The sequence below is a fragment of the Crassostrea angulata genome, chromosome 8 (genome assembly GCF_025612915.1).
Source record: "Crassostrea angulata isolate pt1a10 chromosome 8, ASM2561291v2, whole genome shotgun sequence".
Classification (NCBI taxonomy): Eukaryota; Metazoa; Mollusca; class Bivalvia; order Ostreida; family Ostreidae; genus Magallana; species Magallana angulata.
Window position 1 is genome coordinate 16973506 of NC_069118.1, and position 25819 is coordinate 16999324.

A 25819-nucleotide genomic window follows, 5' to 3' on the forward strand; every position below is an offset into this window, starting at 1 on the left:
TGATACCCCCGCTCTGATGTGAATATGCAAAATAAGCAAAGTCGACATTTAACAGAAAACTGGCATCCGATTGGTACAGAAATATATCCCACAATATGGCATGCCTAAGCAAATAGTGTGTTAAAATTTCAAGCATCTGCGATAAATAGATGCTGAGAAATCTTTGATGAAAATTTGTTTGAAAATTTTGGCTAAAATAAACAAAGTACTCATTTAACAGGAAGATGACGTCCGATTGGTACAAAAATATATCCCACGATATGGCATGCTTAAACAAACACTGTGTAAAAATTCAAGCATTTCCGATAAATAGCTGCTGAGAAATCTTTGATGAAAATTTGTTTGAAAATTTTGGCAAAAAATAAACAAAGTCATTATTTAACAGGAAGTTGACGTCCGATTGATACAGAAATATATCCCACATAAATCCCTTCGGAGCGGGGGTATAAATACTTGTTACACTAGAAAAAGAAAATTAATAATAAATGACAGTGCATACTAAATTGTGTTTGTTGTATATGTAAGTACATTTTAATGTGGCTTTGACACTGACAAGAAAAATGTAACAATAATGAAATGTATAAGCTTTAACATATAAAGAAGTAACCTTTAACAAATTATATGAAATGTACACAACATAATAAATTGGATACAGGTGGTCAGGACATAAAGTTATCAACACTGACAATGGCCCATAAAATAAAAGACTTAATTTGTTTGTAGATGTTGATCTACACCTCATTCCCAGCTGATGTGTTTCAAGTTGTTGTCAGTATGCTCTACAGAATGGCACCGTTTAACTATTAAGACATGGACCAGACACGAATTTTGCACTTCTTCTGTCGGTGACCTTGACCTAGCCCAAATGACCTTGAGTCAAGGTCATGACACATCCTTAGGTCATAAGTAATCTTTGTGTGAAGTAAGAACTTCCAAAGTTTCTCCGTAAGAAAGACATGGACCGAACACGAATCGAACAGACAGACGGACGGACGGACGGACGGACAAGGCGATTCCTATATACCCCCCCAAACTTCGTTTGTGGGGGGTATAAATATAAAGAATTCTACAATCAATGAAACATTAAAGTGGGTTTATTCTTTGAAAACAATATAAAAGTATCCGCCTTATCTTGCACATCCGCCTCCGCATGCACACCACACAGGTGTGGCTTTCATATAGAGAGCATAACGTCTGCACCTTATTGTAGACCCGGTCGCACTTCATCCAACATTCCAACTATATCCAGTAGATATATTATTAATAGTAAATCCAAGAATATAACAACGTAACATAGGTTTCTACAAAAACACTCTTCTTAAGTCCATGTTGTCACTGCAAGATCTGCTATAACGTGTGGTTTGCATCTCCGATGTTATATCAATAAGACGCAGGGAAACGTTCTACAATGATTGAGGAATTTTGAAATATGGGTGCCGAGTTCTGTCTGTTTTGTTTCATGCGGCGCTTTTGAGCTGAAAGAAAATTGTCCAGCCCTTAGTACACCTGATTAAGCTTCTTTTTTTTTACTGCTTTTCGTATAAATACGTGCTATCATTAAGCCTCGCTGCGCTCGGTATAAATCAATATGCACAATTATTAATTCATCATATCTCCAAGTTGTTCTTCAGCTGACGAAGGTTGTGTTGTTTAAAAAAATGATGATAACTAAAAATGATCTATACAATTATGTGAGAGTTGATGAGTAATTATCTTATTGAATTTCAAAACATGTTATTTTATTTGCACTTGATGACCTGCATGATGGATATATCAGAAAGCTGAGATAATTAAGAAACAATTTGCCTCCAGTATTTTCCTTTTGCAAAATAACCACATTTTCTTTTGATTTCAAAATAATTATATTGTCACTGCGGTTCGATGATAAAGTAATTGTCGTTCTGTATTTTACTAGGCGCATCATCGGTAGCAATTGTCTGGACTTCTCTGTTGTTGTTACCAACTCTTGTCAAGACTCCATATCCGACCTCTCTGACACAGGCAGATGGCACTGGTCTTGCGTGATCATAGGATTCATTCATATCCTCCTTGTCCGATTCATGCAAATGGCTGTACGTTTCTTCTCTTGTGGATACATGTGCACTCTCTGTTCGTCGCATTGGTTGAATTCTGATGATCTAGATATGATAATCATAAGGATAATTCTGTTTTAGCACAACAAATACATTAATTTTGAGTTGATGTGTAACAATCTTGAGCGTTAATAATTTCAACATTTTCACAACTTCTTCTAAGAGAAGACCAGAAAGATCCTGACTAGGTTGAATTCACCATTTGTTTCTACGGGAAGGGACACCTATAGGGTAACATTTTCGATCCCAAAGGCCATGGCTTTAAAATGATACGTAACAGTCGTTTTAATCAAATTTTTTGATATTCCGAACGTCGCGGAATTTTTAGAAAAATAGCTTGTAACAAACTTGATAAGTGTTTGTTTTGTCGAGAAGATAACGTGTAAATGATAGAAAAATAGAATTTAAGAGACGTCATATTGCCGTCTAACATTTGGGCTCGTTGTCTGCAGAAAATTAAAAGGCAATCACGTTTGGCTAATGAAGAGAAAAAAAAACCAAACAACTATTAGAGATGGTTTGAGTTGATGTTTTTTGGTAGACATTTCATCTAGATATCCTTTTCTTTCACGATTTTCATGTAGATGCACTGAAAATACCTGTCTTAATCTTGATGTGAAATCTCAGTAATCAAAAGTTTAAAAACTATGGATTTGACTACCTTTATTGCCCAGCATACATATTAATCCCTTTTCTTATTGCCATATAAATGGAATGTTTATATTTTATAATTACTTTAGTCTTGATATACTTTTAATCTTGTTATATAGCAACACAATAGCCCCTAAATATATCGAAGATATTTATTCCGAAATATTTTCTTTATTAGCTGGTGCTTTAGCTGTGCTTACTGTTACAACTTTCAACGCACCTGTACGTACCATCAAAAACTCATATCACCACACTGTATTAAAGTATATGAATAGTGTGTAAGAAAGAAGCTTTTAGACAAAACTAATTGAAATATATCTTACTGCTTGGTCGTTGATTTCATTGTAGACAGTCTCATCAACTGGTGGTAAACTCTCTTGAAGGTTTTCATCACTTCGAGGTTTGCAATCCGAATTTCTAAATCCAAATACGAGTTTCCGTATTAGTTATTAAAAAAATGAAAATTTCTACATTGTTCTTCTTTGTCGACTAAATTAACGCACAATGGTTTGTTCTTCAAAACGTTATGCTTATTAGCAATTATGTATCTTCAAATCTAATCAACATCTAATCACGGCGAAAATTGTCACTTTTAAATGTTATGTATTCAAGTTATATTACCTGGTTTTGGGGAAAAGAAATGCGCGACGGAAGCAGAGAAACACAATCATTGTTATGACTGATCCAAACACTGTTCCCCCAACTACTGCTCCAACGATACCTCCGGTACAGGAAACTGCATACGATTTACAATCTACAATAATGTATGGGAAAATTGCACATTGTATGCATTTCATTTGATTATTGCACAAAAGAATATAAAAATGTTTTAGATAAACGCAAAAATGATGTAGTAAATAAAGTATTGAAATGTTTTTCAAAAATAAATCAATTATCAAACTCTAATTTCAAACGAACTTGAACTACCCCAAAGAGTGCTTGAAATCCTGGAAATACATACATCTTTTTATTTGATAAGAATCAATATGTCCGAATCTTATTATTGCAGAATAATAATTACAATCCAAATTGATATGTTAACTTTCCCCATCATAATTTCATAATATATTATTTAGCGTTCATTTCAAATATTATTTTTCAATTTTTATTTCGATCTTTCCATGCGATAGGGTGTTTTAATACTCACTGTATACGTCATTTAAAAGTAACGTAATCGTTTAAGAACTGGTCTGACATAGTAGAATACCCACACGGATGACACTTAAAGATATAAGGAAGCAGGCCACCTCTACAAACTTATATTACTGCAGATTGAATCTTTTAACTGATAATTGCATGCCAGAAGCACATGTTTATCAGAGAACTAAAAACTCTTAAGGGTCATTTAATAATGAAACTGATGATACTTCCCTTTCCAGATTTTCGTTCTACAAGTTATAACACAGTAAGCACATGAAAGTACATGTACTTTTATATTGGTCACTTCCAAAAACATTTCTGTTGTCTTCATCTATATTAAGAGCTTTGTTAAAACTTCCATCAAGCAGTTTTTTTTTACTATTGGTTTTAAAAAAAAACTTAAAATAAAAATACTCAATTCACTACTGTCACAATAACTCTGATCAGCAAAAATGTTGGTAAGGTGCAAAAGTCTTAACTCAGTGGTGAATCCCTTCCGCCAAACGTTAAAGTCGATAAATCAGTTTAGGGAAGGCTATCATAAAGTAAAATTATATTTACATGATTGTTTTACATATGAGCCTACTTTTTGGTTATTAGTGTCATGAATATTTGAAAAATTTATTTTATTACATGTATTATTAGAATTATTTTAACACGAGCTTGGACTTTCGGTAGGAGGTGACTATGTTTTTTGCGCAGCAAAACAAGCTGTAAAATACTAAGCAATATTCATAGACTGGCGAAATCTGAACGCTTTTTTCAGTAAACAAAATTTTATTCCACATTAATTTTTACTTGGAAAATACAAAACAAAATAAGTTCGGAAAAGGTACAGGATCCCGTATTCATATCATGATTTATCTTTTCTTCGGTGGAAGGCATTGTGGAGATTCTACAATTAAAAAAAAACAAGTTCTTAGCATCTACGACTGAGATATTTCATAGGCGTTAGTGAACAAGAAGTCTATATTCCTGTGTTGATTAAGCGAACAAATAAATTAGGGCATTGCCAGACCGTTGTTATTCTAATAAAAATAAAATAAAATGACCTATTATTATATTTAATAATCGATTCTTACTGGTTTGATTTTGATATAGCTGCAGCTCTGTAGCACCCAGTCTGAAAAAAGAGAATGCACGACATAGGAGGTAGTTTTTACGTGTTAAAAACTAGCGATTTACGAAGCACAAAAATATTCTCTAGTTTTGGTTGATTAACCTTATTTTTACACAAATTCTGTGAAGAAAATTTACTACTGATATTGTTGCTTTACTTCCCTCGGACTTATTTTGAAACGAATTTTTATACGGAATGTGTACGAAAATAAGATTAATCAGCACATAATATAGTATTATTATAATATAGTATTACTGGTGTCTAGCCAGGAGCTACATGTATAAGCAGGCTCTCTCTCTCTCTCTCTCTCTCTCTCTCTCTCTCTCATGCAAACGTAAAATTTTCAAATATTTAAATTAAGTGTCTTACCATATATTCGCGGAATTTCAGTGCAACTAGTGAATTGTCTTCCAGCAGTCTCCTCGCTGGATTTGTTGAAGAAGGCTTTCTTGCCATGGGAGATTTGGGGGCGGGGGGGTGAGGGTGTTAGCTCTGTCGTACTCTGCTATACTGTTTTCTAATAGGGCGGATACTCCGCGGGGACTTTTCTTTAAAATGCTTCTCAAGCTTCGCTAAATCAACTTTAACTGCAGCCGATTTAGGAACCACTCCTTGTACCGGTCGTATAAGATATTTATTTTTGTTGCTATTTATGAGGTGGGTTCTTACTCTTTGTGAAAAGGACTGGGATGCACTGTTCTTTGCTTTTAGTCTCATTTCATATTCGTCTCTTTTATGTGACAATTCACGTTCAAGCTTTTTTTAGAGTATCGGCAGCGGAATCCACAATCAATTTTTTAACGTGATGTCTGTTCAAATCCCCACATTGTTCAGAGGTAACGCATTTGTCGATTCGACATTGTCGAATATTGTGATCCAATCGCAAATGACAGTTCGAACACTGTTTCCCATGGCCCTGAACAACTGCACAATACCTATCCGTGAGTTCTCTCACGCGCTCCTTGGCAGACTGCACTTGTACCTCCAACTGGTTAATTTCCCCTCAATGTATTGAAGGGAATGATCAACGGGGGATTTATAATTGGATAAGTCAAACATACTTTGTTCAGAATCTGGTGACAATGTTGGGAAATCCAAGCCCTTTCTCGCTTGCGGTCCCGGATCTTGCTCAACATTTACGCACTTAGAATTAGACCTGTCGTCTGATAGTTCAACTTTGTTTCCGGCTGGCGAAGAAGCCTCGGTTACTTTAAGGTGAACAACGGCGCAATCACAAATCTGAATCGACCTTACTTGTCGGATGAATTTCTTGAAATTGGTTTCCATCATATCTATAAAGTCATTTTCATCATCCTTGTGCATAATGTGCAAGACCGGCATCCGTCCCAGGTATCTTGTCTGTGACTGAATAAGTCCTTCTAGGCCAACATACCCAAGGGATAGTAGTTCACGCAATTAAATTCAAATTATGGTGCATTTTTTCTCTCCGTAATAATCATGATGTAGCTTAAAATCAATCTCTCAGTAATCATCGGAGACAATTTTTGAAAACAACATTTTCTATCTTGACTGATCTCCAGGGCCGATCAAAATGTTTTGCGCGCTAAAAGTCCGTTGAAGTTGCGCGCTTGATATCACTAACCAATCAAATTTCACTTGACATATACACGAGCAAAAATACACGCAGATTTCCAATGATAGATGTGAGTACATAAATGTGTTTTGCAACGTATGTACAGTTAATTGATTTACTTTAGTAAATTATGTTTAGAGAAATATATCGATCTAATTTTCATAATGAAATTAAAGCCCGAAAATTGTAGTTAGCATTCTGTCCACCCCCCCCCCCGAAAAACAAAAAAACTAGCACTGATTCCCTTTGGTTACGTACAGATCGTCAACATGGTCTTATCACGAATGAAATATATGATGTTTAATCAATGATTTAATTTAAATAGAAGAGGGTCACTCCTATCCCCCCCTCCCCTTTCATGCAAACTAAATACCCCAAGAATCATTTGATAGTAGAATCCTTCGCTACGAATTTCGATTTGGGATTTTTTCTTATTAATTTATTAACTGTGACTGCGTAGACTTTGCAGTGCTAGAGAATTCGTCTAGAACTGCATCCGTCGTGTGCAGTACGAACGGGGTGAGGGAATGTTGACGTCGAGGGTATAAGGTATAAAGTTCTGGCGCGTTGTAGGCCGTAAGGTAAAACGAAGGGTATGTTTTCCGTATTCCCGTAAGTCCACCAGCATACAGTTTGAGAGAAATTAAACAACCAATTTATGCAGGATTCCACATTAATTGGACGAGACTCAACGACGGCAACATTACGAAAATATAATAGACAGACATGTTACAAACAAGTCGGATATGGCCAGTTGTGGCCTCCGGACTCAAGACTCTGGGTGAGTTGGACGTGGCCGAGGCTGGCCACCGTACTCCAGACTGCCGATTGACAATTGTACATAAGTACAATGACATGAGTGAAAGGCTCACAGATATAAAATAATTAAATAAACTCAATAAGTCTTTCATGTCCAAGACATGAAAAACTAATAATTGTACAATGTTGTTTTAAAGGATCGGCAGTTCTTGAGACTCTGTCTCATTGAAATCAAACATATATCGAGTCCGAAAAGTGTCAATCGCTAATTAAACAAGCATTCTGAGAGTATTGCATAAGCAATACACGTCCCCTACCTGTTTGTATTATTCTATGAAAGCTTCCAAGCACACAACTATTTCAGAGCTATTGTAAAATGTAAACGAGATATCATGCTTTAATCAGAGAAAAAAAAACAGAGGAAATTAAAACTACATGGTTGATATAGAAATTAAATACAAAATAGGTGAAGTAATACTCTTTATTTCATCTCCTGTAATTTCGCCAAGTTTATTCTGTATTCGCTGGTAAAAATTTGTGAAAACAATGCACTGTTATACACAATATCATTTCTTACCGTCTTCTGTACCCCAAATCAAACCAAACAGTTAAACAGCCCAACCCGACAACGAACCCGATTGTAATAATACAAAAAAAACCTGCCGATTAAATTTACAACACAATGTTTAACACTATTTTACAGAATTTATTTTTTTGTTAGATATGATAAAAGGAATGGTACAAGTAACGCACTATATTATTACTGACTACATACTGGCCTCCAATCTCTCACCAGAGGGCGTATTACGCTGCGCTACAACACCTCTGTTAACGTCTAAATGCCAAGAATCTTGGCAAAACCCATTCTCAATCATGATATTATAAATTATAGTTTTATATGTATTCAGTCTACATTTCGATGTTAAAGCCTCGCTAAAAATATTGAAATAAAAAGATTTTTATTGGTAAATCACGGTAACAAACAAAGAACTATTTCTCGGAGTAATACTCCATTACCAATGTTTTCGTGGCACTACTTTTTAGACGTTAACAGAGGTATAAGTGGAGCGAAGCTGGAACGATAACTCTGGGTAGAGATTGACTGGCCTCGTTTATTCAATACACTCCGAACCCGATAACGAACCCGAACATTAAAAAATTGGAATATAAAAAATTAATTTTCTCGAAAATATGTCAATCAGACGCTACAAAAGTGTAAACTTGATCTGTAGTTTGACATTTTGAAGCTGTTCAGCAAGTTTCATATTATTCCTCAAATGCATAAAGAAAAAAAGTGTGGAAAACTGAAGTGGGACAGACAGACGGACTGATGGACGGACGGACAGACGGACGGACGGACGGACAGACGGACTGACGGACGCAGAGGAAAGCTATAGTCCCCTCCGATGAAACCGGTAGGGGACTAACAAGCATTCTGAGAGTATTACATAAGCAATACCGGTTTGTGGAAATTGTGAAAATGCACTGTTATGAAGAATATCGAACCCGAACTTTAAAAAATTTGAATATTAATAAAATAATTTTCTCGAAATTGTCAACCAGACGATAAAAAAGTGTGAACTTGATCTGTAGTTTGACATTTTGAAGCTGTTCAGCAAATTTCATATCATTCCTCAAACGCATAAAGGAAAAAAGTGTGGAAAACTAAAGTGGGACAGACAGACGGACTGACAGACGCAGAGGAAAGCTGTAGTCCCCGTCGCTGAAAACCGGTAGGGGACTTATAAGTCACTTTGTATGAACTAAACCATGAGCAAATATTACAAGACATGTTGAATTTAAAAAGTGAAGTCCAAAAAACAGATTTAATTGAACAGTGGATTTTGCACGGTGATTATTCTATTATTGTGTTTTTGCTGATGGATATTTGTTTGTTTATGTTTAATCAAATAAATATCTTCAGTTGATGGAAGATTTGAGGGTAATTACATATACCCACCACCCCCCCCCCCCCCGAAATAGTAAATTATCTTAGAAAGAAAATTCGGGTAGTCCAAACTGCAAAGCAAATGAAGTTATTTATATATTGTACATAGATCCATAAATGCTTTACATATACACGTAGTCTATAGATCTAATAGATGAAATTAATCATAAATTATAATGATGTAGCGCGTAGATTGGTGTCTGTTTAAAAAAATAGATATATATATTTATAAAAAGGACGTAGCATAAGGCCAGCATTTTATTTGAAATGTAGATATAAAAGCATAATGTTATCGGTATGAATGCCCCTACCGTTCAAGGAGTCTTTTTTAATCTATTTTTTTTTCTTTTAGAACTGCATGTACCGTCTATTTTTAAATGGAATCCTTAAGCAAACAAGGGAGATTGAATATTAATGGAAATTAATGGTGATGTGCGATTTGGTAATGGTGGTGTTTCAGTGGTAGATCTCAAATTTCCCCAATGGTTTAGGCGCAAATTTGGCAAAAGAGTATAAAATTTCAAAATCGATTCTTTCAAATATCTAGACGAAATATAATGAAAACTTTTCCATTTCTCCTCGTAAACCAATAAACACAAAAGATTGGAAGATGAACACAAAAGATTGGAAGATCGTGAATTTATAAAACCAAAGACCATCTATTCATCTTCAAACAGTTCGAGATGAATTGCGCAAACATTCCAACACTATTACAAGCATTATTATTTCAACGACTCCCAATTCAATTCGAAAAGATCTGTCAATGACATTTAAAAAAAAAGGGTCTCTACAACAAAAAGAGATTAACTTTACTAAATCTTCAATATACCCAAGAATTTTTGAATTATGTTTTTAACAAAGATCCCCTTCAGGCTGAAATTCATGGACGAAATGGGAATAAGACTTGTGGACGGGCAAACAACTTACGGTCATTCTGTATAAGGTTCAAAGTTCGTAGAAATGACCCGATACAGCAGAACGTCTAATTATACAGTTAACTTATTAGTAGGGTGTTAAATATGTTAATATTTTTGGTGGACCATTAGGCGCCACCAAATACTTTGATTTTGTGGGTGAAGCGGCAGATAGCTTCACAGACGATGGGTGGGGGTGGGGGGGGGGGGGGGGCTATCCGAGTGGATGACGTGCCAGTGGTAGATAAAGCCCCTATACACCACCATGACAGGAATTTAAGAAACTGGCTTGCCACAATTGGAGCAGAATACCTGTTTCTACCAACTTATTCCCCGGATCTTAACACAGCAGAACAATGTTTTCGAGAACTGAAAAAAATGCTTAAAAATGACCGGTGCAGATTGAGATTTAGCGACAACTTTTAAATGACTGTACTTGAAGCATTCCGGGAAATCACTATTTCTGAAACACTCATTTTTTCACGCAACTGAGTGTGTACATACCGGATAAAATCCGATTTCAATAAATTTTCATGTTTTTGTCTTCTGTTTTTGTTTTGTTGTTGATTTTTTTTACAGAAAGGGTATTCCGAGTGAAATATACAGCAATAGCATGAAGTCAGGCAAGTGTCGTTGCGTTCACTGTATTTATATCTATTAGCCAACGACTGAACAGTTAACCACGAGTAAGTCCCGCCTCGATCAAATCGGAGTTTGTCACGTAATGCCGACAGTCCAAGCTCGTGTTTAATTGGTTCTATCATAAATCCAGCAACTTCCAGTGCAGCTATCTATTCTTAACTTCCAAAGGTCCTGATGGTTTGTTAACTTATTTCTATCGTATTGTACTTTACATCTATCTTTACCCTAGGCTACTGGTCTTTTCAGTCATTCATATAACATGGCTTTTAGGAGAGGAAAAAATAATCTTTTTTTTTTCAAATGAACCCCTAATTCTTGCCGCTAGCGAAGCAAACCATGATCTCGCATAGTAATATAGTAGTAGTAACTTAGGATCTATCTATATATAGCTATCTGTTATCCATATAGGAATTCTTATTCACGTATCTAGATAAAATATCTGAAAATCTCAAAAAACCCTCATTAAATCGCAAGTGGCCTTACATTTGTGCGGAAGCTCATTGGTGCCAGGTGACAAAAAATATTCGGCGGCTGCAAAACACTTATTTGGTGGTGGAAGTTTATTTGGAAATTGATGAGAATAGTGTTATCTTCTACAATAAGAGATTGTCAATATTGATGCCAAACTCAATTTTCTTGCAAAAAAGGCCTTTGGATGGGTTGACTGGCCCAAGGGATATACAGCTTTAGGTCAAAACAATATCGAGTGTGTTACTAATTGTTTTTTTAATAATTATTTGCACATCATAATTATTTGTTACAAGCAAACATGGTTAATATTTTAGATATGATGGTATATCGCATCAATATTCGAGATATTATTGCATTTAAGAAAAAAACCAAGAGGCCCATGGGCCACATCGCTCCACTGAAACAACCTCCACTGAATCCTTGTAACATTCTATTTCATAGCATATGCTATTTCTATTTTAAACTTGGAACTCCTTTCTGGGGCCCCAGTATTGGTCCGTGTTTTATGGTTGGCTTTAACAATTTAGAAACTACATCTTAGGATGCTTGCATAGTAGTCTCACAAACTGTAGCTTTATAGTTATCGAAAAGGAATTTTTTAAACATTTCCATAAAATATACTTCTATGTTAAACTTTGAACACCTCTTGAGGCCCCAGTATTTTTTTTTTATAATTTTCATTATTTAAAGATGCTTGCATAGTAATCTCACTAATTGAAACATTGTAGTTCTAAAGAAGAAGATTCAAAAGACATTTTTTCTATATATTTTAAACTTTGAACCCAACCTCGGGCCCTTTTTTTTGTCACTATACTGACTGTTTCGCAATTCTCTCCCTTTTAAAAAAAGTTACGCCCTTTTTTGACACTTTAGAATTAGCTTCCCATTAAGATGATTTGTACTTAATTTGGTTAAATTTGGTTCAGTGGTTTTAGAGCAGACGACAAAAATGTGAAAAGTTTACAGACGGACAACAAGTGATTAGTAAAGCTCACTTGAACCTTCTGTTCAGGTGAGCTAAAAACGAAACAGGATGACATGGATAACATATTAGTATATCTATATAAAGTTGTCGTTTGTCTGTATGAGTTGTAAAAGATTGTTTATGACCAGATGATGTGTCATGATTGTAATGACATTTGGGCAAGTTCAAGGTCAATGAAAGGAAAATTGCATAATAAGGGACCTATTACTTTTTTTAAAAGAACATTGGAAGCTCCCACTTCACACAAGGGTTGTTTATGACCTGAGAGCTGGAAATTCTATAAGTTATAGATCAAGGTCAAATCCGAATTCTCTGAAATCATCATATTGTCCATTATTAAAGCGGGGCCCTTATTTTTGAGACATTCACAATCTCAATGTTGTCTAGTATTTATTTATTATTTATTTATTTTATTTATTACAAAATTTAAACCATGTGAATTTTTGTGTTTTTTTGTGTGTTTTTTTTATAGCTCTAAATCAAAATGAAAAATTGAGTATTTAAATGTACATGCATTATCTTGATAATTACTTTTCTATATCATTTCAAGAACAACAAGTCACCAGCCACTTTAATTCAAATATATCCACCAATATCCTAAAAATGAAGCTCATATTCTCAAAATATTATCTTTATTTACTTTCATTTTTTAGGGGTACGACTGCATTAAACTACTTTAGTAACTAAACATCTTTTTTTGAATAATGTTTAATGAAGATAAAACTATGTGACATGTGTTAAAGTTAGAACATCCAGAACAGTTTTCCCATCTCGAGGTAATTAGGATCTATGGATGAATGTTAATTCTAAGCAAATGGAAAAAGTGAATATAAATATAATTACATGTAACATTATTTGAATACACTTATGCTTCAATGAATAATAGAACATTCTTTTCATTTTTTCAAAGAATTGATTTTTTGTTTCGGATTCATTAATCCAATAAGTGCATAAGCTCACACCATTTCAGGTGCGAGGTATTGTATAGAGATCAGTTGAATTCCCAAAAGTGTGAATATTCCCATCGTTACATAGAGTAGTTGATTTAAGAATTCAAAAAATGTAAAGCATATTGAAATACGGGTATGATCTTGATTTGCAGCTTAAACCGACTGCATATACAGAAGTTCATTTATATTTATTTTATGCAAATTGTACACGCGCACAAATTGTGCAGTCCTGTCGTTTTAACTTGAATGATAATATAAAAAATACTAGATACGATCTCGTTACGAGTAACGAGTAGGTCTTCCGTTCAATTTTTAAACGATATGATTAAAATATCAATGTAATTTCAGATAACCACTCCATTTCAGATATTGTATACGATCGTCAATATCCTTTAAAATGCTTAACAAAGAGTTTTGCTTTATCACATACAGCACATTTAAGATTTAAGTTTTGGTCCCCTTGAATCCAAGATTACGTCATCAATGGGTTTGGAAATGAGTTTTACAAACTTATATTGTTACGATCAACAACTTTGTTTCTATAATGCATTACAAAATTTTGACATATTTTAAGTTATTTGTAATAGAGTTTTCGAGTGTCTTGACCCTTAATTTAAGGGGCCAGCCCCTTTTTCTTGAGTTCATTCAAAAAGTTTAACTAATACTAACAATTTTTGTTCTTACACTTATGTAGAATTGTTGTTCATATTTTAGATACAAATGATTAAATATTTAAGGGGCCAGCCCTCTAGATCCTTAATGGAAACAGACTTTGGTGTTTTGATTAATGGAATTGGTTAGAATCATCAATGCGAACATTTTCTCTTCTACAATACTTAACAAAATATGTCTCCTTTTCTAGATATATTGCGTCAATGTTTAAGTACTTTGGCCCCTAAAAATCCCTAATTACGTAATAAATGGGCGTGACAATGATTTTACCTGATTTATATTGTTACGATCAACAACGTTGCTTCTATAATGCATTACAAAAATTTGATAGTTTTTAAGGTATTTGTAATAGAGTTTACGAGTGTCTTGACCCCCTAATTTAAGGGGCCAGCCCTTTTTTTCTTGAGTTCATTCGAAAGGTTTCACTAATACTAACAATTTTTGTTCTTACACTTATGTAGAATTGTTGTTCATATTTTAGATACAAATGATTGAATATTTTAGGGGTCAGCTTCTAGATCCTTAATGGGGACAGACTTTTGTGTTTTGATTAATGGAACTGATTAGAATCATCAATGCAAACATTTTCTCTTCTATAAAGCATTACAAAATATGTCTCCTTTTCTAGATATATTGCGTTAAAGTTTAAGAACTTTGGCCCCTAAACTCCCTAATTACGTGATAAATGGGCGTGGCAATGATTTTACCTGATATATATTGTTACGGTCAACAACTTTGCTTCTATAATGCATTACAAAATCTTTATTGTCTTTAAGTTATTTGTATTATAGTTTACAAGTGTCTTGGCCCCTAAAAAAAGGGGCCAGCCCCTTTTTGTTGAATTTGTTGGAAAGAACTTTTGATTATCTACCACTTTTGTTATATATATGTTAACAAAATATTAACTGATAAAAAGATACAGATCAAAGCGTATGAAAATTTTGATTCAAAATTCGTATCCAATTTTCGAGCCCTGGCGAGCTCCTAAAGTTTGCGCCACTGGCATAAAAAAACTGCATTGTGCACAACTTCAATCTATGGTCTACCTATCCTGAAAATTTTATATTCATATCTCTGATAGTCTCTGAGTTTATGTCTGCACAAAATTGGTCGTAAAAATTTACAAAATCGGCCGTAAATCGGAACCGGAAGTGACGATTTCAAAATTTCAAAAAACTTCTAGAATTATGACCACTGGCAATCATCTGTGAAAAAATGGTCGAAATCGGCCGAATAGTTTTCGAGATATCGCGTGCACAAAATTTGGGGAAAAAAATAATAATAATAAGAAACAGTACGAAAACTATAAGGTCTTCCGTTGGAAACGGAAGACCTTAATAATTTATCTCTCCTTGCTAGACTCAGTTTTGGGCAACTATTTCGAAGATTTTAAAGAAAGTGTATTGTTATCTGTGTGATTCTTTGTTTAGCGAAAGGTTCTCTCTCGATGCTGTTCGGTTTTGTGTTTAACTTTTTAAAGTCTGCTTTAAAAAGAAACATCGGCAATTAGCCTGTCTAGTGCAAGGCCTTTTTTCGCGAAGTCCGGTTAAAAATTGAACCCATCCCAGAATAATGAGATCATAGCAAAAATGAATGCTACAAATATCATTGGTTATTTGATGTACTTGCAAATACATGTATCAGACATGTGAAAGGACATGACAGTACTAGCGTTGCAAGAGTACATGTTCCTGTTCCTGTTCCTGTTTTAAGAATTTTAGACTAAGTATTGCGAAATGCACCAGATGAAATTTGTATTATTTCGAACGAACCTTTGTCATTTTCTTTCTGATCCATCTTTTTTTGCTCAATTTTATTCCCTTTTTGGCCCCCGTTTTTCTGGTCAAACATATCTGTTAAGTAAATTTAATAAGGCATTTAAATACCTTTCCGCATTTTTGCATGAATTGATCGTAATGCATATCTTATTATTATAAGCTTACATTAATATTGAGGTAATTAACTAAAACAGTACTTATTACTTAATTAAAGTTGTTTCACAAATATGTATACTTTGGAATCATTTAAATTCATGGGGGCAAATTTTCGTGGATTGTGATTTTTTTGTTTATTCGCATGGATGTAATTTCATGGATGCGTAGGTTTTCAGTTTCAATAATAATAATTTTTTTTTTTTTTTTTTGCGCATGCTCGTCATGTAAGGCGGTCGGGATTTCTTTAGAGGGGTGCCTACTTCTGCCGAAAAAACCAAATTTTAATGCATTAATCGAACCAAAAGAAGTGAAAATCATGTTGAGAGATTTATCTAATGACTATGTGGTGATTCTATGGTGATTTTGTGATAAACAAAACCTCTGGAGTTTAATTTTTCAACAAACTGAAGGTTCCTTTGTCCGGCCAAGGCGCGGTGAGTTAAACTCATACTAACATTCCAATGTCTAACCTACAAAACAATAACATAAGCACAAAAAAGAGAGCACTACGGGACAGTATGGATTCCACTGATGGAAAAGAAAACGGCGGTCCAGAAGGATACCAACTTAATGAGATTATGTCAGGCATATCCAATATTCAAAACACTCTTGCAAATTTCATGTTGAGACTAGACAGTCAAGGTCGTCAAATGGACGAACTCGCAAAAGAAGTCCAGGGTCGAGATGGCATTCAAGAGCGTCTAGAGCTAGTTCAAGAACAAGCTAATGATACTGTTTATTCGGTAACTGAAATAAATAATTCACAAGAAATTATGTCCAGAGAGATTAGCCGCCTCAAAGACTATGTCATTAAACTAGAATTTAGGGTTAATGTACAAGAGAAACAAATTCTTGAATTAAAATCTCGTTCAATGGAAAATAATGTGATAATAAGTGGGCTCGATGAAAAACCAAACGAAAATCTGGCAAGCGCCGTAAGGGATGCTTTTATGCAGGAACTGGATCTAGGCGTGGAAGAAGTTGATTCGTTCCATATTCTCAACCTTTTTAGACTGGGAGAAAAAGACCCTACGCACAAGAGGAAATATCCAAGACCCATCTGTATCCAGTTTGGATATAAAACTCACAAAGACAAAGTAATGAGTAGAGTGAGGGTCTTAAAAGAAAAGAAATCCCATATCCGATTGGCTGTCCAACAACCCGAAGAAATACGCGAAAAAAGGAAACGTCTGTACGATATCCAAAAAAAGTACTCAGCCAAAAATGTAGAAACAAAAATAAAAGGAGACAAGCTGATTTTCACCAAAAGTGGAAATGTTTATCGGGACAAAACAGGAACTAGACCAACAGCCGAGGAAGTCATCTCAGGTGACCAGGTGAAGATAACGGTAAACAAGGGCAAACACATTGAAGACAACCAAAACCGGTTCGAGTCGCACGCCACGGCAGTGAATTCGTACAAACAGGTCAAAGAGTCGCTGATCGAAATACTCAGGCTGCCAACAATATCCAGCGCAAGTCACAATGTGTACGCCTACCGGTTCGCAGGCAGTGATGGTATGGTACATGAGGGTTCTGAAGATGACGGCGAGCATGGGGCGGGGAGAACTCTGCTTAGCGCCATGAACGACAACGGAATCCAGAACGCGCTGATTGTGGTCTCCAGATGGTTCGGAAACAAAATCGGTATGCGTCGCTTCACCCATATCGTTGATGCGGGCTTGAGCGCCGGGAAAAACATAAATCCGTCCTAGCCAAAATGTGTTGACGTTGAATGCAAGTGCGTAAGCACTCCTACATACATGTATTTACCATGCTTACATGCGAGTTTTTCTCTTCGACATTCCGTTCACTGATGTAATCATATTTTACGTGCTTTGGATTAATTGATTAATTCTTCAACTGATTGAAATTGTATTTATCTATTCATATATATACTTTTTTTGTATTTATCTACATGTATTAATTTTCTGAAACATGTTTTTGATTTTTCAAAACATTCCGGAATTTAATGAGCTACTTTTTATCTACCCGTGAATTAATTTACTCATAATAGAGATACTCATTTTTTGTATTTCCGAATTTACTAACCATGCTTCTGATGTTTTTTTTTTTTCTTCTTTTTTTTTAAACAAAATTACAGTCCGGAAATTTTTTGGTTTCTGGGCTTATTCGGTTTTGTATTCCGGAAGTATTTGTATCGGTTCTATTCTATTTTTACCGCATACATACCAACATCCGGTTTGATTTGCTCTAACGAGGTATGATTTCTACCTTATTTTTTTTTTATCCATTTCTATTTGTTTATTAAACCTTACATATTCAGCCACTAGTCCTTAGGTGGTAGGAAATGCATTCTCCTTTTCCGAGTTAATTATTGACTGTGCTTTTTTTTTACACTATTACTAGATTGATAGGTTGCAGGATTGTAAATTTGCACTAGCGTTTGCATAGGATAATATTTTATACAATGCAGCCTGTCTCCCTTAAATATATTCTTACTAAAATAGGAGGGAATGTATTTGATACTTCCTGTCCGTTTCCATAAAATGTATTATTTTTCAAACTTTTTTTTAACTCTACCTGAACATAACTTTAACATATACAGGTTTATCGGCAGCTGTATAGCATGCCAATGTTTACAAATGATAAACAATACCAATTCATGCGCCGAATCAACACCTTTGCTATGTCATAGCACTTTTTTCTCTTCTATACACTATATATCTCTTTTAACTGTCTTCTGCAGGGGTAAAGTATTATTAAATAATCCTAATGGACAACAAAGCACTTAAAGAAAACAAGTTAAAAATACTATCAGTAAATTGCCAAGGGCTTAATGACTTCCATAAGAGGAAAGATGTTTTCAGAAATCTTAAAATTAAAAACCACAATATTTATTTCTTGCAAGATACACATTTTAGTGAAAAAGATGAAATGTTGATACAATCTCAATGGGGAACTAAATCTTTCTTTAACTCATTCAGAACAAACTCTAGAGGGGTGGCAATTCTTTTAAATAACAATTTTGAATGTAAAGTACATAACATAGATAAAGATGATAGTGGTAATTATCTTATATTAGACACTACTGTTGAAAATATGCACCTTTTACTGGTAAATATATATGGCCCAAATTCAGATACACCAAATTTTTACTCAGAATTAAAGAATAAAATTGACTCTTATCTTAATACACAACATATTATAATTGGAGGTGATTTCAATTTAGTAATGAATAAAGACTTAGACTCTATGAATTATAAACATCTGAATAACCCAAAAGCAAGAATAGAAGTTTTGAAATTAATGGAGACATTTAATCTTGTGGACATATTTCGGGAAAATAATGCAAATTTAAAAAGATACACATGGAGAAGGAAAAGTCCTATAAAACAAGCCAGATTAGATTTTTTCCTTATATCTGACACTCTAACAAATAGAGTACCACATGTTAAATTTGAAAATAGCTATCGTTCAGATCATTCCCCAGTAATTCTTGAATTTAAAGTAAATGAATTTATGAATGGGAAAGGCTTTTGGAAATTCAACAATTCCCTATTAGTTGATACAATATATATTAACTCTATAAAAAAAATAATTAGGGAAGTAAAAAGACAATATGTTTGTCCTATATACAATATAGATAATTTAGATAATATAAGAAATGAAGATATCCAATTTATAATTGATGATCAACTTTTTATAGATATTCTTCTTACTGAAATAAGGGGTAAATCCATTTCATACTCTGCTTTTAAGAAAAAAAAATCCAATGAAAGAGAAAAGGAATTAGTAAATGAGATTACATGTCTTGAGCAGAACTTCACGGAAAACTCCTTAGATTTATTATCAAACAAACAAGATGAGCTTCTCAACATAAGAAAAAATAAATTAAAAGGTCAATGTATCAGGTCAAAGTCTAAATGGATTGACGAGGGAGAAAAGCCGTCCAAATATTTCATTAACCTAGAGACTAGGAACTACATAAGTAAACAAATACCAAATATTGAAAAAGATGATGGGTCGGTTATTTTCGATCAAATGAAAATATTAAAAGAAACTAAATCTTTTTATGAACACTTGTATAAGAAAAGAGAAATTATAAATGAAGAAAGTTTCCATGAAAAGTTAAATAAAATTAAGTGTCCTAAACTTAATAGAGAAGAATCAAATACCCTTGAAGGTCCTTTAACTGATACAGAAATTCTGAATTTCCTTAAGAAAATGAAAAATGAAAAAAGTCCTGGCCCTGATGGTTTTACAAGTGAGTTCTTTAAATTCTTCTGGAGAGACTTAGGAATATTTATCACAAGAGCAATTAACCACTCTTTTCAAATAGGAAACTTTTCAGAAATAAATAAACTAGGTGTTATTACATGCATTCCCAAATCTGGAAAACCTAAACAATTTCTGAAAAATTGGCGTCCCATTACTTTACTAAATGTTATTTACAAGCTAGCTTCAGGAAGCTTAGCTGAACGCATGAAAACTATTCTAGATAAATTGATAAATAATGATCAGACTGGATTTTTGAAGGGAAGATTTATTGGGGAAAATATAAGACTTATATATGACCTTATGTATTATACAGAGCATTACAACATACCCGGCCTTTTAATGTTAATTGATTTCGAAAAGGCTTTTGACACCATCTCATGGAGTTTTATCTCAAAAACACTAGACTTTTTTAATTTTGGACCCTCCTTCAAAAATTGGATAAAAACATTCTATAACGGAATTAAGGCATGTGTGATTCAAAATGGTATAATTTCAGAATACTTTTATCCAGAAAGGGGCTGTAGACAAGGTGACCCAATATCTCCATATCTCTTTCTTCTCTGCGCTGAGATTTTAGGAATATTAATAAGAAATGAAAAAGACATCAAAGGTATAATTATTGATGGAGAAGAATACAAAATATCTCAATATGCAGACGACACATCAATTATAATGGATGGTACACCACAATCATATGATGGCATTCTTAGGGTTTTAGACTTTTTCGCACAAGTATCAGGCTTAAAAATAAATTTTACAAAAACAAAAATGGTTTGGATTGGTAGCAAAAAATTTTCAAAGGATGTATTTCATCATTCACGATGGAAACTTAGTTGGAACAATTTAAATTTTGAGCTTCTAGGTATCAAATTTTCAGTTAAATTAGATGAAATGGAAGAATTAAATTATTTACCAAAATTGTCTGAAATTAGAAGATTGATAAATCAGTGGAAGTTAAGAAAATTAACACCAATTGGTCGAATTACGATAATCAAGACACTAATAATACCAAAGCTAAATCATTTGATACTAGCATTACCCAACCCAAAAACTGAATACCTAAAAACTTTTGAACATGATATTTTTCATTTCCTATGGGGCTGTAAAGTTCATAAAGTAAAGAAAAGTACAATTATACAAGATTATAATCATGGGGGTCTCAAAATGGTTGATTATGGAAATTTTATCACAGCACTCAAAGCTACTTGGATGAGAAGGCTAATTAAAACTGATACAAAATGGGTAAAGCTTTTAGAATCAATTTTGAAAATTAGTATCTCTGAAATATGGAGAAATGGTCCTAATTATTCGTACCTTCTATGTAAAAAATTAGAAAATTCTTTTTGGAAAGAAGTGCTCCTCAGCTGGTTAAAAATAATTGAACAAACGCCACTTAGTAGACCACAAATTATAAATGATAATATATGGCACAATCCCCAAATCACCATAGACAATAAATCAATATTTATCAAAAGTTATGTTAATAAAGGATTTATTTTTGTTAGTGATCTGCTTAATATAGATGGAACATTTAGAAACTTTGATGAATTGAAACACATTAATCCAAAGACAAATTTCATAGAGTATGCAAGTTTAAGAACTGCAGTTACAACCAGACTACATACACAAGATATACACTTACCAAACCTACAGAACACATTACAATATGGACCAATTGTCCCTAATCATATTCTATTGTTTATTAATACTTGTAAAGGTTGTAAACCCATGTACAACATACTATTAGACAAAAAAAAAGATATATGTACATCGATATCAAAATGGAGAGAAAAGGGTTATAACTATTCACAAACTTCTTGGAGTAGAATTTTTGAACTCCCTTTTAAGTGTACACAGGAATCAAAACTACATTGGCTGCAATATCAAATACTTCATAGGATTGTCCCTACAAATAAATATCTTTTTAATATAAAAAAAGCAGAATCTGCTGTTTGCACCTTTTGTAAAAAAGATGAAGAAAGTATTGGTCATTTATTTTATGAATGTAATATAGTAAAAGAATTGTGGTGTGATGTTGAAGAGTGGATTTTTACACAGTTTGAAATCTCGATTACATCTGATATTCAATCAGTTCTTTTTGGAAAATACAAAAATAAAGAAAGTTATAAATTTTTTAACCTGATAGCTCTTATTGTGAAGCAATATATTTTTTCATGTAAATATAAAAGTAATCCGACACCAAATATACATGCCTTGAAAAAGGTCATAACAGAAAGAATCTTAACTGAAAAATATTTGCTGTTGAAAAGATGTAATTATAAGGAATACGAAAGCCACTGGCAGAATATCTGTGAAAAATTGTAGTTATAGAGATAAGTTTGTTTTTTTTGATTGATGTGAACCCTCATATCATTTCATTTGTTTCCAGTATAGCATAGTCTATACTTGTATTGTAATCCACCTGCATAATCTCTATCTCTCTCTCTCTCTCTCTCTCTCTCTCTCTCTCTCTCTCTCTCTCTCTCTCTCTCTCAAAATCAGCTTCACTTCATATGAAATATACAAAATTGTACTATTAAGTAGAAATAGTATAAAGACTATGTAATATGTTTATAAAAATGTTACAATCAGTATTATGTTACATATGTACATGTGTTGTGAAATGAAAAACCCAATAAAAAAAAAAAAAAAAAAAAAAAAAAAAAAAAGATAGCAAACTCTTTCAAAATTTGTTTCCATCAGGGATGTAAATTCGTGGGGGAAGGTTACCAACGAGGAATACAAGGAAAATTGAGCCACGGCGAATTTTAATGATTCCACTTTTTATATGATCAACAAGTACAAGCTGAACTATACTAATGTACTCTTTGAAGCAAATAAACATTTTACAAAAATGTAGTAAACATTTATTTACCTTTACAAAGACTTATCTGCAAACATATGTTAGGGTCGCCTCTTTTTGGTCCATAGCTATTGTTATTAAGGATTGTAGTTGATGCACGGCAAAAACCTGACAAACAATTTGATACATGAATACACCCCAATGTATCAAATATCCCTATTGCCATTATTTCCAATGTTTAAACATGTATTTGCAGCATAGCAATAAGGTGACGACAAAAACTATTAAATGAGTACATCACAATATTTTAACTTAGGCAGCTGGTTATCATCTACATGTGTTTGTTACAGAAGATGTTAACTTCTACAGACATTATATACAACTAGTAGGCTAATTGTTCTCGAACAATTAGAGGTCTTTCAACCTTAATATTTTTACTTAATTGCTATATTGCTCTTTAAGGTATACAAAAACATATTATACCTATTATACATGTTGTACTATAAAATGGGAAAACCACTAAGCCATAAAATGATTAATGATTTTTAAAGAGATTTTTTTTATTTTCAAGCCATTTCTTTAAGAATTCCATGTTGTATATATATCGTACACATTTATTAAATTACTTTTCTGATTTTATTTTACCACTTACTGTGAACAAAACTGAGCCTAGTGAATATTCTTAACACAATCATATAAACAATAAACCTAACAATAGAAGAGAGTGTTCTAGAGGCTAGTTGTCTTTGTACAAAATGTATGGGTTCACTGTAAAAACAAGTTTCACTTGAGTAACCACAGGACTTGATGTGATACCTGGCTGACACAATTGAATACCTTATTGCGCAATCCAGCAAGCTTTTGAAACCCTTTCTATAATTCTGTATTTCAAAACATGAAAATCCATTAATTAACAGCTTTCCAAATGACCTTGACCTTTGACCTTTATGTTATTTTGTTCGGTCAGGGTAGACGCCTCTATTCCAGGTAGTCCGAAGTCTCTGTGATAGATAGTAAAAACGTTTGAAGTGATTTTATCAAAGTTCAAAACTTTCAGGGGCAATAACTGCAAGAAGCGGGCCTCAGATCCTTTTGGTATGAATAGATTGAAAAACCCTCTAACTGTACTGAAGACATTGGTAAAAGTTCTAAGTCTCTATCTCCTATGGTTTCAATGGAGTAGCGATAACAAGTATTTAGTATAAAAGGGGCAATAACTCTGTAGTTATTCTAAAGTGTGAGCCAAGGGGTTATTTTTTAAAATATCTTACGGTGTCCTACTACATCCATGAAAAAGTTTTTCTTTAGCACCCTAAACAAAAGAGATCTAAAAACTTGTTAATTAACAGATTTCAAGATGACCTTGACCTTTGACCTTTATGTCATTTATTCGGCCAATGTAGACGCGTCCATCCCAAGTAATCCGAAGTCTCTACGATAAGTAATAAAAAGTTGGAAGTGATTTTATGGAAATTAAAATACTTTCAGGGGCAATAACTACTGGAAGGGGGCCTCAGATCCTTTCGGTATGATAAATTGGAAAACCCTCTAATTGTACTTAAGTCATTGGTAAAAGTTCCAGGTCTCTATTTCTTATGGCTTCAGAGGAGTAGAGATAACAAGCATTTCCTTCTCAAAGGGCAGTAACTCTGTAAGTTCTGGAAGTTTTTTGACGCAGGGTCAATTGGTACCATAACTTTAAATGAGCAATTACATAAAGTTTGAATTGTCTTGATAACCCTAATAAGAACAAGAGGCCCATGGGCCACATCGCTCACCTGAGCAACAATGGCGAACTACATTGACTTAACACACTTTACGGTCGGAGCGACCTATCTTCCATTATTTTCTATTTTTTCCTATCTCCACAATGTGAAGATTTCCACCAAGTAATTTCATAATTATATTTTATTATATGATACTTTTTTTATTTAGATATAAAGTGTTCAATTGAAAATATATGCTATGACTTTATTTATAAGCATTCAAATGCATTTTGCATGCTATTTTAAGGAAAAATTCTACATATTATAGCTCAAAAAATAGCCTGGTAATAAACCTTGAATTTTTGGGAATTAACAGGTTTAAATGTTTATAAATAAGGAATAATTTATCAAGGAAAATTATATGAAATTGAGGAACGTCTCGTGTGTCCTTAAATAATTAAGAACAGTAAAATTTCATATTTAGCAAAGTTAAGTACCATGATAATTTTCTGACCTAAAACTCCATATTTTATAAAGGGGTAGGGGTGAAAGTATATTGTGATATATTAATTATATATAACACCGGTATATTATTTCCTACAGTTTTGTGCACATATGTGAACAGTATTAGCTCATTTAAGATTAAAAAAAATCATACATTTCCTAAGACTTATATCAGTTAAAAAATCAGCACCCATTGAGGGCCTACCTTATTGTGTGTAATCATAATTTGAACATTTTTAATCTACACAATTTAAGGATGCCAACATTTTATTTCATTAATATGTTGTCTTAGAGACCATGCAATGCATATTTATTTTATATGATGAAAATACTGGAAAAGGTAGTTACCATTTACCTGCAATATTTCTTGTTTGGCCGGTATATTGGTTAAAGAAAAAAAATATCGAACTTAAATTAGTGTAATTTTCATTTTCCACATCTAAGTGAATATTTTTAGTGTGTTTATTTAAGATGCCAAGCTCTATGAATATACCATGCAGATGAGATACATTTCATTTTCACAGCTGATATCTCATATGGAAAGTTAACAAAGATTGACAGACCATAGGCGTCGGAACCGGGGGGGGGGCTAGGGGGGGGGGGGCTTAGCCCCCCCCCACCCCCCACTTTTTTTGCAAAGTTATACCTAACTATTAGAAACATAGCATGATAATGGGTTCAGCCCCCACTT

At 33.6% G+C, this 25819-nt stretch overlaps 1 protein-coding gene across 1 annotated transcript in view; it reads right to left on the bottom strand.

Moving 5' to 3' along the window:
* Positions 1-1624: 1624 nt before the first annotated feature.
* Positions 1625-25819, bottom strand: part of LOC128159763 (uncharacterized) — a 55303-nt gene continuing 31108 nt past the window's right edge. Inside the window, exons 6-10 of the mRNA XM_052822947.1 lie at positions 22991-23086; positions 15712-15792; positions 3366-3498; positions 3068-3161; positions 1625-2138 (exon numbers count right to left, since the gene is read on the bottom strand). Of these exons, the coding sequence (XP_052678907.1) occupies positions 1869-2138; positions 3068-3161; positions 3366-3498; positions 15712-15792; positions 22991-23086 (674 nt within the window). The 3' untranslated portion in view covers positions 1625-1868. The remainder of the gene's footprint in view (positions 2139-3067; positions 3162-3365; positions 3499-15711; positions 15793-22990; positions 23087-25819) is intronic.